We start from the raw sequence: 14,069 nt of genomic DNA, 5'->3' as shown, positions 1-14,069 counted from the left end.
AATCGAGCCTGTGAAATGTAAATTTGGTAATTTGGTACTTGGAATTCAGAGTAAGGAAATCGAAAAGGGAAATTGAAAAACGTCAATTGGAAATTGGATATTGAAATTTGGAAAGTGGTAATCTGAAATTGAAAATTGTAAATCGTAAACGGGATATCATTAAATTCATTTAAACCTGAATTGTATGTTAAATCAATGACATTGTGAGTGAATCAAATATCAAAAGAGTTGGTTGGAAATGCTAACATGAAGCTTTAGTGTGATAATTTATTAGCTAGAGAATGATCTTTAGAAGAAGGTAGGTGGATAGTTCCGTTAGTTTACGGCAGTATGAAAATTGAATAGAAGTTGAAAATGAGCGAAGGGTCATTAATGTGACAGTTTTTGAAGTCAAACGCACATCTTTTGCCTAATCCGTACGATGTACGCATAAATTTATAGAGATTTAGACAAAATCGAAGAAAATCCGAGAAAAAAGTGAGAAAATCTGGAAAAACATATTGAATAGAAAAATACGCAAAAATCCGCAAAACCAGAGAGAATCAACCAAATCCAGAAAGAAAAAAATTAGTGAACTTTACAAATAGAGAACATGCAAAATAATAAGAAGAAACCCAAAGACTGTATTGAAGAAATTCAGAGAATATCATGTTAAACAAAATAAGCGAAAAGTATCATAAAATCTAGGGACGTCGGAACAAATCAGATAAAATTGGAGAAAATCAAATCGACTCAGGCAAGATCAAAGGAAACCAGAGATAATCAGAAGAAATCCAAAAATAAATAAGAGATAACCTGAATCATTAGCTGGTTGATGGTGAGTAAGACATCAAAATCAGAAATTGGGAATATGAAGTTTCCCAAAAAAGCGTCCATAAAAGTCCATAAGAAAATGAAACATTTCAGGATGATAGCAAAGTTATGAGAAAAACAGATATTATTTAAGACAATTAGAGATGCCATACAAAACCATGACATGAAAATAAAATCAGAACAACATCAGGTAATCAAAAAAAAAAGAAAATTATTTTATCATTAATCTAAAAAAAAAAGGAAAATTGGACACATTTAAAAAAAAATCAGTGAAAATAAAAAAAAAAACTCATAGAAAACCGGAGCAATTCTATGAAAAGCAGATAAATTTTTCCTATAACATCTTAGTTTTCTGATGAATTTCGAGAGTAAATTAATCGAAAGGAAATCATAAAATATTGAAGGATGAAATAAGAGTAAAAAAAAAATAATCGAGATGACCAGAGAATTTAAACAAATCTAGAAGGTGGTAAAAATCTAGAGAAAATTAGAAAATGAAACAGACATTCAAAGAAAATTAAAGAAACGAGTGAAAAACAGAGACAACCAGAGAAAACCTATGAAAATAGGAGAAAATCAGCCAAAACCAGAAACAACCAGAGCAATCAGCGAGAATTAAAGGAAATACTTTGAATATGTGAAACTTAGAGCTAAATTGTCAGCAAATCAGAAGTTGGGCGATGTGCAACTTATAAGTCCAAACACTCTATCAAAGAGCAGAGGAAAAAATAAAAACGGTGTATCGACTCAAAGTATATTTCGCATTACGCATCAATTGTATTTGAAATTTAAAAATAATTGTTATAATTGATAACTCATCTGCATAAAGCAGATAAATCAAATTGGTTCAAGTTAAGTACCACTTGCCAACTTGCCCGGTGTACCTTAATCTGAAAATCCGAAAATCTTAAAATCTAAAATATAAGTAATCAGCAAATCAGTAAATCAATAAATCAGAATCCCAGAACATCAGAAAACTCGAATTCAGTTATCAAATTCCCATTCAATCATCCCACGACAACCATCAGCTCGAAACCAGTTCAGTTCCAGTATCAGTCGAGATTTTTATGTTCGCCCTTCCAACGAGGTTAATCTCCTTGCAAACAACAACAAACGGAGCACAATTTTCGGTGCTTGCACCATCGCAGACTCCCGGCACCGTTCATGGCAATTTGAGCTGCGTATAAATGTCCCAGTTAGCTCTGACGACACGGTTCAACTACCTCATTAGGTTAGTTTCTTCATCAGTCTCCTCATCCCGTGTGGACGTGTATAGCTTGTGCTTTTTCATTCCAAATGCATCGACAGAATGCGGAGAATCCCTGACCTGGCACTAGGAGAGCAGGGGCATTGTCACTCTTATCAGCAGCAGCAGCAACCTCTCGGACATGGAGCGCCGAGTGAAAATAAAATAAAAGAACGCGTAGCGAAACGGAAGACGCCTTCTCTATCTACGACTGACAATTAGCTTAATGCGAATGCGAATACATATAATCGTCAACAGCAAACAAACAACGACGACAACAACAACAACAACAACAACAAACAATAATAAGTGTGACTAATTTGACTTGATTTATTTGAGTGAAAACATGGCACTAAAGCGAATCGATTTACGTCACGCGGTGTCCTAGTCTGATTGTGAAAGTGATGCAGACTTACTATGTAGGGGGGATTTTGTATTACTATCGTCAATCTAATGTTTTTACAACTGTTCAATCTTGTTCGGTGAGTGCAGCTATTGTCGGCAATTAGTGATATTCGGTCCTCTCTCAGCTAACCATGTGGTCGACAAAGCGAAATTTCGAGAGGGCAAAGTTTGATATTCGGTGCATCACTATCGGAAACTTTGAAATGAGCTGCATTTTAAGAAAAACCTGGCATTGGAAAAGTCGAAACGAAGCGTTTTTCGTATGCTCACTGGGTGCCGAGGCCGTCATTTACCCTAGATAATTTACTTTACATTGTAGCACAATTTTCCAGTGCAACCTTGTGCCTCCCATTTGCGTCATCACACGGTGCCTGCCGGTAGTGAGGCCGACGTTGGATGGTGAACTTTTCACAAACGCGTTTGAGTTGCTCATCCCAGGATCCTGTCTGCAATCGGAGTAAGTATAGTATAGTATGTTAGGAGTATAAGCAATCTGGAAATAGATTGCTTGAACGCCTACTTGTTTGCGCTCTATCCGTCCAGGGATGCCAATAATAAAGATATTTGTAATTATGTGAAGACATTTTTTCCCGGAGCCATTTTGAAGACCAACACGTTTTGTGGTGATTGGAAATTGAGGAAATCTCCGGAAGGTTTTATGAATTTTTAGTACAGGCGGTTTCTGAGCTATATACTGCCGGTACACGCATAGCTGTCCCATGTTCTATGCAATCCTTATGCACCGTGGGACTCTTATGCGTATAACGGCAGTATACAAATGTGGGGTACAATCTCAATGGAAGCGATCCGTTTGTTTATAATATACGATTTAAGTTTTACTTAGCTCGAAATATCGTTTCATTAAATTAAAAAATTAAATCATCCGGCATTTCGAATAATTCTATAAGTTTTGAATTTTGAAGCATCTCGTGTTCCAGAATCACCTATCAGACGCTTGTCCCGCTTTTTGCCCGTTATCTAGCAGAAAACTTCAACACCGACTGGCTTAGATTCGACTTTATTCCATGCCAGCGTGCATACGGCGTCACTGGAATCGTACGACAAGGAAGACGACACAACTTCCAGGAAGTTTATTGCAACACTGCATAGGCACGATGTTCCCTAAACAGAAACGAAGATCCCTGAAGTTCTTAGAAGTTTGCTAAACATTTACGAAATTGTTTGATCTTTCTTTTTCAAAATTCCCCGCACTTCTATAAAATGTTATGCAGCTCCTCGAGTTGCTACGCAGTTCGCTTAATTTAAACACTTACGCATTTCTGCGTTTCTTGTTGATTTTCCGTGAAGTTCCACAACGTTTTATGAGCTTGTAAGTAATTCCCTGAACTATTCCAAGTCGTTTATACTGCAGCCAGGTTACTTCGCTGAAGAAGGTTCCCGAACATTTATAAAGCTCTTTTGAATTAAACAAGATTGAGTTAACTTCTACTAAGTTTCCCACACATGTATAAAGTTCGCGCTTTGACGAAGTATCCTGATTTTTTTTTACAAAATTTAAAAAGTTTCTCTGACGCCCCAAGAAGTTCCCGGATTTTTTACGACGCTTCCTGAACTTCTAAAGTTCAATAAAGTTCTACAAAGATCACCAAACTTCTACATATTTCGCTGAGCATTCACTAAATTCGTAGAAATTTTACAAAATTCTCTGCTCTTTTTTAAAGTTCACTTAAATTGAGTTTCTACAAAATTAGCTGAACTTCTGCAAAATTTGCTTCACATTTAAAATGTTTCCTAAACTTCTACGGTAACTGAACTTCTTCTAAGTTCCATGATGTTTTACGAAGTTTCAGAATATCTACTAATTCCTTGAAGTTCTACAATGTTCCTTGAACTTTAACGAAATTCGTTGAATTAAAATGATGTTCTCTTAACCTCCTTGAACTTCTATAGAGATTCAATAGACATTTTACCTATCTCGATGAAGATTTTTTTTTCTAAATACACCTGACATCCCTGCGCTCAATCGCCATTGGGCCAACTCGTTCAGTAGTTTCTTCCAGTATCAGTATCCAGTACTATATATTTTCATTAATATGCATGCATAGTCGGTTCGACATCCCTGGGCTTTGGCAAACCCTTGAGGTAGTTTAATTAGGCTACCAGGTCCCAGGGCTGATCTGGATCTTTACCACATTGGAAAGATGCACACTAGTGTTGCCAGATCAGTGTTGATGCTTGCCAAAAGTACATTTGAACCCGCTTATAAAAGCATATTAACAGATTAATCATCACCGTACATTGTTTATTGCTCTGTACTAATAATAAATGATTAAGCACAGCATTTGATAATTTAGTAGGAATGCTGGATTTAGTCACATGAGTGCAGTTTCGAACCCCTTTGGATACGGTTGTGCTTTAATTTTGTTCTCTGTTTTGTGCGTGCGTTCGTTTTAATAGTTTTCGGTTGCATTTGCCGGATTAGCGCTGGCGCTCTGCCTCCCGGACTGTTATACGTGTGTGATTGATAGTTTTCTCGGTTTCTGGGAAGTTTTAGAATCGAGAAAGAAAACGTGATTCATCATGTTTGCAAGCATCAGAAGAGATGTCACAATCTGCGTTGTTTGATTTTTTCTCCCAGACCAGAAATTAGTGGCATCGCGAGTGATAATTTTTAATTTAAGTTTATTTACGCGCTGCAAGGTGCGTAAAAGAGCTGATGTTGGCTCGCTTGCAACTATGTTTGCAAACAAAAAATTAAGTGTTTTCGAACGAAATTGATATCGAAAGTGTACCAAAAGTGTTTCTGAACGTGTTTCGCAGTTGGGTGTGGTGAAATTCATGATTTCGCGGTTTATGTTCAGTGAAAATTCCGTATCACAAAATTGCTCACCAAGTTCCCTTTTTTGCCGTTCGACGACGACGGGTTTGCGAGATAAAAATGAGCATGTGCTCCTGGATGTATTGATTTGGTGAGTACGTTCCAGTTGAAGATTGTTCTTATATATTTCTCGATTGCATTTTCGAGGGGACGTCCGGAGAGCTTTGAGATTTGGGCGTTGTTGCTTTTGCGGGCAGACGCGTTGGTCGCCGGTAAGGGCCAGTAAGGGCTGCCAGCCGTTGGATTTGATAAAGAGTCACAAATTGTTGAGATATTGTTTAAAATCTAATACTGCTTCTTAATTCTATATTTTTTCTACGAGTTTCAATTCCGTGCTAACGCATTGAAACGCTATTAGATTTTCTTTGTCCTACGGATAAACGTAGAAAAAGGGGATTCGCTAGGAGCGCTTCTTTTGTTTTGAGAACAATGAACGTAAATATTCATACAATGCACTCTAATAGGATTAATGTTGTAGCTATTGAGCTAACGCATCATAACAAACCTATTATTGATTTGTGTATGGTGAAATCATTAATATTATTGATTTTTTCAGATCGATAGAACGGAAAGGGTCGATTACGACGAAGTAGTGCTCTACCCTATTGGTGTTTAAAAAAAAATCATCCTTGACCCTATGCAGAATTTATTATGATTTTTTCATGAATTTCATCTGGAGACTATCTCTCGCTATATTCTTCACATCACTCTAAGAATTCTCTACATGTAACTCTTGAAATTCTCGCTAAAATTATTTCCAAATTTCTAACCTATATTGTAATTAACTCTGGAACTCTCGCCAAAATTTTCATAAGAAATTAAAAAAAATATTAAAAAATTTCTGAGAAAAAATCACGTCCGTTCACGAGCACAGCACACTTCCATTCTATTACATTTCCTACTTGACCTTAAATTGTACAGTTCGATTTATCATGTAAAATTCGTTTGAAATAATATGCCGCATCGCATCTAGTTTCCATCTACTGGACTTGAACCAGAAACAATTCTGAAGGAGTTTATCAGGGAGATAAATTAAAAGTCCATACGTACTCCCAACGGATCTGGGATGGACATCGTTTGCTTTTCAATCAAAATTGCATTTGAATGGATGAGTCGCATCACATAAATCGTCTATTCCAGTGGTCAGTACGAACACAGCAAGCGACTATTATTTGATGTTGATTGCTACTCAAGAATTTCAAGAGTATCAAATTCATTATTTGGCTGTTTTCAGCAAACATGTTTGCCAAACATAAAATGACCATCACACTATTTGACGGATTGCCAAACAAATGGAACAACAAATACAAACCAAATATTTGCCATAGCAATATTTGGTTAAACATCTTTGTCGAAATTTACCAAATATTTATTTGACGTTTTGTCAAACAGTGTGATGTCAGCATTATATGCGAATAGTAATATTTGAATCGTACTGTTTGATAAATTAAATCGGATTACATCGTAAGACTTTTAAAATTGAAATCAACTCGTTTAAACATAAATTAATATTTGACACATATGGTCTCCACTTTTGTACGTATAAGCCATTCTTTGCTTTCGATAGGATTTGCTTTTTTGTATATCCCAGAAGCAACTTTGAATATACGTGCATTCTGGATGTCTAATACGCCTTTTTTATGTTTTGCCAAAAATGTTTGCTGATAACAGCCAACTAATTTATTTGACACTCTTGAAATTCTTGAGTAATCAACAACATCAAATAATCGTCGCTTGCTGTGTTCGTACTGACCACTGGAATAGACGTGACAATCATTTCCTTCATTTACATTGATTTGCCTTTAACTTTTTGCATCAACCGAATTCTGTTAAATTATTGTAGGTTTTGATATTGATATTAGTTTTGATAATCCTGCGATGCGTAATGCCAATGAACCAACTGCACTTACATTAAAGGGTGAAAATTTGGGCAGAAGTAGTTTAGAGTGTATTGTTTACACTGTATTTTTTATCGCTGTCAGTTTTCCGAAAGTTGACAAAAAATGGCGTGACCCGAAAAGCAACGTCGCGAATTAATTTTGCGCAAGCACCTGGAAAATCCTCAACTCTCTCATCGGGACATCGGAAAACAACTCGGAATCTTGCAGTCAACGGCGAGTCGTGTGATTAAACGTTACTACGAAACTCTGAGCATCGAACGGAAGGAGAAATGCGGTCAGCATGGATTTTCTATTAGTGATCAGGATCACAAGCGTGTCGTGAACAGAGGTTGAAACTGTTGACGTTTTTTACGACACTCGCTTCGTTGTCATGCGCGACAGTCTGTTTTTATTCGTACTCTCATGCTCTACCGTCGTCTCTCTCACACAACACAACCGGTAGAATAACATTCGAGCAAAAAGAAAATGATCAAATAACTATCATATGATATGAGTGATTTTGTTCTAATTCCTCAGTTTGGTGTAAATTAAACCATTTCTGATCAGAAATGTTATTCCTAGGACATCATTGCTTGATTTTTTCAGAATTCACACAAGCACAACATCAGCAGCTCTTATAATGAGAGAAACTAAAATACATACATTCGTGACGGTCTTCGGCGACAGTGTCGTATGACAGAGCCTGTCAAATGACATTTGAGTTTGGTACTGTACTATGATAGCTTGTTTTGCAAGTATCGGAGGCAAAGGCAGTCGATTATCACAGAAAATGTGTCGACTACCGTGACCGCTTACAAGACTGGTCGTGAAACGTTTAAGCGGAATTCCAATGCTTTGGTCAGGGATGTGGCCAAAACGTTGAATATGTACAAGCCTTTCGTTCAGAGAGCTAAGGACCGGGAGGGACTGCATACGTACAAAGTGCAGAAGGCTCCAAATCGTGACGAACGGCAAAATACGGTGAGAAAGTCACGGACCCGGAAACTGTACACCCAGATGCTGACGAAGCCTCATTGTCTCATCATGGATGATGAGACTTACGTCAAGGCAGACTTCCGGCAGCTTCTGGATCTAGCTTCGTTCCACAACTCAAATGTTGTCCAGCCAACGGGATAACTTTCGTACCCAAGAACATGAACCCCCGCCCCCCGTGCCCTGGAACTGCTAAGAGGAAGAGGAGTTGAAAAAAATCAAGAACGACAAGGACGACAACAAGGAGGAAGGATGGCGTACAGTCGAGAAGCCGAAGGAGAAGTGAAAAAAACGGAAAGAAAAAGAAGTGAAGAAGAAAGCAGAACAGAAGAAGCAGATACCCAGGACTCGTCGGGAGCGAAGTCTGCAGACATGCAAAGAGTATGTAAATCGTATCATTTGAATCAACACCAATGAATTTTTACACTTAAAGTCCGAGATGTGCAGTGAGCATATCTCACTTCATTTTTGCCACGCAAAATCAAATACAGTTTGTTACTAAAATTAAAATACTCTATTCTATCGACTGCTTTAAACAGAACTATGTTTTGTCAACTCTGTGCAAAGTTATTAGCAAATGAGTAGTTCGTGAGCAAAACTGTGTATGCCAAGCATGCTGATCGTCGAAGCAAAAGACAAAACGACGTATGCAGCAGTCCTGTTCGAGAGGATCCAGAGTTGAATGAAACTAGGAACCAGACGCACCCAGAAAGGCGAGATGCTCTTTAAGCTGAAGAAGGATCCTTCGATCAAGAGCTCAGCCTTCAAGGTGTTGCGATATAGGTTTGTATTGAATGTACGCGCGCGTTTCACGAATAAATTAAAACATAACTTTATTGTAATAAAAGAACAATTACAAAACGTGTGAATCACTTTGCTATCGCAATTATATAATGATCATGATGACGCAGTCTCTCGGTCCGGTCCCCAACGTTCGTGCTGGCAGCTGTCAGGCTGACACCTGTCAGCTGATGAGCCCTGGTGGTGAAATCGGTGGGGGGCCTCTCAACACCTCCCCCCTTTTAGAAGAGTTGGTAAGGTTCATACGTCACGGGCGGCCTACGAAGCCTCGTAGACTGGCGTGTAGGAATCGGTTGTTGCTGTTGATTGCTTACGGGACGGCGTTGGTTGCTACGTTGAGTTGGCCGCTGAGGTTGTTCTGGCGAATCCGGAAGGTTTTCTGCTTCCGGAGACGATGTCGTAGATAGACCGCAACAGTCCAACAGGACGCTCAGAGGAAGTTGGGATTCTGCTGGTGTTTGTGTTTTTACTTGTTGCTCATCGGATTGATAGCGAGTTCTCATCTGGTTGCAATGCGATCTTTCCCTAGGCGTTCCATTACTGTTCCTGCATCCCAGCTCCACTTGTTATTCCGGAACACCTTGGTCCAGACGAGATCCTGAGGAATGTAGATTCTCGCTTTCGTGCCATGCTTTTGGTTGAATTGTTCTTCTTGCTTCGAATTCTTGATCTTGTGTAACTGTGTTGGTGGACGTAGCAGGTCCGAACTGGTCTACCAACCAAGAGTTCAGCAGGAGATTTTCCATCAGGTGCGGTGCGACATGGTGTAGATCGATAGCATTGGAGAAAAGTGTCGATGGCTTCGTCCAACGTTTCCCCCCTGCGGTGATTTTCTTGAGCGACCTTTTAAACGTGTCTACAAACCTTTCCGCGAGGCCGTTTGACTGCGGGTGGAAAGGTGCAGTTTTCAGGTGGAGAATAGCATTTTTGTCGCAATATGATTCAAAAGCGTCACTGGTAAATTGTGGCCCATTGTCAGTTACCAGCGTTTCTGGAGCTCCAAACCTAGCGAAGATTCCACGAAGGATTCGCACGGTTGCTGAGGTGGTGATCTCCTTGGTTCGCACTACTTCTGGCCATTTGCTGAAGGAATCCACCAAAATGAAGTAGTACCATCCATTCATAGGACCGGCATAGTCCAGATGTATACGCTGCCACGGTTTTTCTGGGGCTGGCCATGATTCGAGATTTGTCTTCCGGTCAGTTTTTGTTACACTGGAACATTCATTGCAAGTTTGGACGAGCTAGGCGATGTCTTCGTCGACATGAGGCCAATATACGTACTTTCGGGCGATCGATCGCATTCGTTCCACACCTGGGTGACCTTTATGTAACTGTTGGAGCACCCGTTTCCGAAACTTTGGTGGAATAACCAAACGTTCTCCATACATCACGAAATCGGCTACGACGTTGAGCGAGTCGCGTCGTAAATAGAACTGTTCGACTTGAGGGTCGGAGAGATCTTCCTTTTTAGGCGGCCACTTACTATTGACGAACCGAATAACTTGCTGTAGTGTGTCATCGGATCTGGTTCCCGCTTGAATCATCTTGAACGATAGCGGAAATACCTCTAGGGACTCGTTGATAATGCTTCTGATCGAGTTCTCCATTTCGAAATTGGCGATAACGATCTCTTCGTCCGGGCGAATGTGTTGGTTGATCAAACGGGACAAAACATCCGCATGCCCGAAGCTTTCCGTTGAAATGTAGCGAATGTCGAAATCGTAGAGGAGCAACGTCAATGCCCATCTTTGTAGTCGATTGGCCGTATACGTAGCAATCCCCTTTTTCGACCCAAAAATAGCGAGTAGCGGTTTGTGGTCTGTCTCGAGGATGAATTTTCGACCGAATAACATTCGATGAAAACGGGTTACAGCGAATACGATAGCCAATCCTTCCTTCTCGATCTGACTGTAGTTGGTTTCGGCTGTCGTTAAACTACGGGACACGTGACAAATGGCTTTAATAGTCCCGTCCGGAAGCTGGTGAGCGATTCGTGCTCCCAGTCCAAATGCAGATGCGTCCGCCGAAACAATGATGCCCAACATGGGATTGTAATGGGTCAGCAGTAACGGTGACTGAAGAATCTCTCGAAAACGATCGAACGATGCTTGACATGCCGGTGACCATTCGAATTTTACTCCAGCTTTCAGCAGCTGATCCATTGGATGTCGTAGAGTGCGCATCTCTTTGACGTATTTGCCGTAATAGTTTACGGCACCCAAGTAGGAGCGAAGCGTCGAAACATCGTGTGGTGGAGGCATGCTGACGATCGAAGCAATTTTCTCGGGATCCGGCCTGATTCCGTTGCCATCCAGGATTTGTCCCAGATACTTGACCTGCTGCATGCCGAAGCTACACTTTTCGATGCGTACGGTGAACCCATACTCCTTGGTCCGCGCGAGTGTTAGCTGCAGATTGTGCTGATGCTCTTCTTCATTACGGCCCCCGACCAATATGTCATCGAGGTAACCAACAGTACAGTTGAGACCAGCTAGCATTGTGTCCATCAGCTATTGAAAAGCAACCCGGAGCTGACTTGATACCGGATGACAAGCACGTAAATTGAAAGAGGCCTTTGTGGGTGTTTATGGTTAGTAGCGGTTGGCTGGCTTGATCCACCTCTACCTGCAGGTACGCGTCGGACAAGTCAATGTGACTGAAAATCCGACAGTTTGCCATCTTCGCAAAAATATCCTCGGGCAAAGGCAATGGATACTGGTTTGGTTCCAGAACGCTATTTAGACCAGTCGAAAAGTCGGCGCAGATACGGACGGTTCCATTTGGCTTCCGAACCGCGACAATCGGTGCCGCCCAGTCGCTGAAATCCACTTTCATCAGGATGCCAAGGTTTTGCAGGCGAAAAATCTCCTCCTCCACAACATGCTCCATGGAGTTAGCCCTATCCCAGGAGACAGTGGCCCTATCCCAGGAGACAGTGGTCGAGTGTAGGGATCTGGACGAGATCACTACAGAAGAGGAGCTGAGAAGTGCGTTGAGAGTGCACTGCAATCTGGGAGATGTCCGGATGTCAACCCGGATGAGGAAGGCGTACGGCGGCATACAAACGGCGGTGATATGGCTTTCGACAGTTGCAGCGAACAAGCTGTTGGAGACGGGCAAGGTCAAGGTTGGGTGGTCAGTGTGCTCGCTAAAAGCCACTCCTGGGTATCGGTCACCAGGCGAGAAACTGCAATGCCCTGACAAATCTGATCTGTGCAGGAAATGTGGGGAGAAAGGTCACATTGCAAGAGGCTGCACGAAGCAAGCGAGGTGCATGCTCTGCAAAAAAGAGGACGGAACGAACGGCTTCAAATGCCTAGTATAGAAAAAGGCGATGGCAAGCCAACAGTAATGGAGGTAACCCAAATAAACCTCAATCATTGCGACACTGCACAGCAACTGTTGTGGCAGTTGACAACAGAAACAAAGTGCGACGTTGCAGTTATTGCGGAACCGTATCGAGTCCCTCCCGGTACCGGTAACTGGGTGGCGGATAGAGCTGGGATGGCGGCTATATAAGTTATGGGCAGATACCCTATTCAAGAAGTGGTTGCGAACTCATACAAAGGTTTTGTGATCGCCAAAATTAACGGAATCTTCATATGTAGTTGTTACGCACTCCCAGATGGACGATGGAGCAGTTCAATGAGATGATGCAAGGGCTAACCGAAGAGCTGATCGGATGACGACCGGTAGTCATCGAAGGAGACTTCAATGCTTGGGCAGTAGAGTGGAGAAACAGGTGTTCCAATGCAAGAAGGCACATTCTGCTGGAAGCTCTGGCAAAACTGGAAGTTATGCTCGCGAACGAAGGCACCAGCAGCACTTTTCGCAGAGATGGCCGGGAATCCATTATCGACGTTACTTTCTGCAGTCCGTTGCTGGTATTCTTCTTCTTCTTCTTATTCTTCTTATTCTTCTTCGAATTTCAAGTTTAATGCTTATCGCATTTTAGCTTATTGCGTGCTCTCAACTTAGTGTTCTAGATGCACTTCCACAGTTAATTGAGACCTTTCGATGCTTGTAACATTTTTGCATTAGTATATTTGTGTAGCAAGTACAATCATACTCTATGCCCAGGGAAGTCGAGAAATTTTCCAACCCGAAAAATTCCGGTCTAGGAATCGGGAATCGAACCCAGCCACTTCTAGCATGGTCTTGCTTTGTAGCTGCGCCTTTACCTACTGAGCTAAGAGAGGTCTGTTGCTGGTGGCAAACATGGATTGGAGAGTGTGCGAAGGATATACCCATAGCGACAATCAGGCGATCCGATATGGCATCGGCCAACGGAATTCTGTGACCGGAAGTGGAAGTGTTGTTAGTGAGAGCACACACACGAGCCAAATAACAACTGGTGGAACGAGGCACTTAGCACCGTCCGTGCGAGTTGTCTCAGAGCCAGAAGACGTGTTCAGAGAGCAAGAACATAAGTAGACAGAGAGGAACGAAGAGGAGTGTTTCGAGTGGCCAGGGCCGCACTTAAGAGGTTACGCCTACCTGCAAACTTTCAAAAAATCGGTTTTTTTTTGTTGTCCTAATCGAAAGTATATAAAGTCAAGAATATTTCCTCAAAAGATCAAGTTGATCCGATGAAAATTGTGAAAGTTATGCGACGTACAAAAATATTCACTTATAGTGGACTAAACCCAACTTGAAACTTTAAACGCGATTATCTCGGAATCATATTTTCAAAACCAGTGCCAAAAATTTCTCGAAATGTATACATTCGATTCGTCCGATTCGTTTTGATTTCTGTTCAGTACTATTTTGTGCAGTCCACGATCGTTCGGATTTCGTCTATCATTTAATTTCGATTTTTTACAGCCGATCAAAGACAAATTTTAAGGATCAAAAATCGGCACTTCAACTTTGCAAGGCCACCATTTTGTCAAAAAAAAAAAAAAACCGAACGATCAAGGACTAGTTTAACACATGCTTAACGATTTGGCATGGTTTTTTTTATTTCAGATGATTACATCACAAAGCGTTTTTTAGAACATCGTCCACGGGGAGCAGCCGTGCGGGGCACCATGACCTCGTTTTTACAGCATCGACTGATAAATGTACCATTTAATGTGTGTTCAATAAA

The 14,069-nt window shown here is 41.1% G+C and overlaps 1 protein-coding gene across 1 annotated transcript; it reads right to left on the bottom strand.

Annotated features, from left to right (window-relative positions):
- Window positions 1-10,221: 10,221 nt before the first annotated feature.
- LOC135710763 (uncharacterized protein K02A2.6-like) lies at window positions 10,222-11,478 on the bottom strand. The gene has a single exon (XM_065233428.1). The coding sequence runs from the start codon at window positions 11,476-11,478 to the stop codon at window positions 10,222-10,224; it is 1,257 nt and encodes a 418-aa protein (XP_065089500.1).
- Window positions 11,479-14,069: the final 2,591 nt, after the last annotated feature.

Source organism: Ochlerotatus camptorhynchus, unplaced genomic scaffold (genome assembly GCF_037179485.1).
Source record: "Ochlerotatus camptorhynchus isolate MF236.1 unplaced genomic scaffold, CSIRO-AGI_Acam_v1.1 ptg000402l, whole genome shotgun sequence".
NCBI lineage: Eukaryota > Metazoa > Arthropoda > Insecta > Diptera > Culicidae > Ochlerotatus > Ochlerotatus camptorhynchus.
Note: the sequence above shows the minus strand (reverse complement) of the source record. Positions and strands in the feature narration are given on the sequence as shown.

Excerpts from the sequence above, each read along its gene's own strand:
- LOC135710763 (XM_065233428.1), bottom strand. The coding sequence starts at position 11,478 with ATGCTAGCTGGTCTCAACTGTACTGTTGGTTACCTCGATGACATATTG.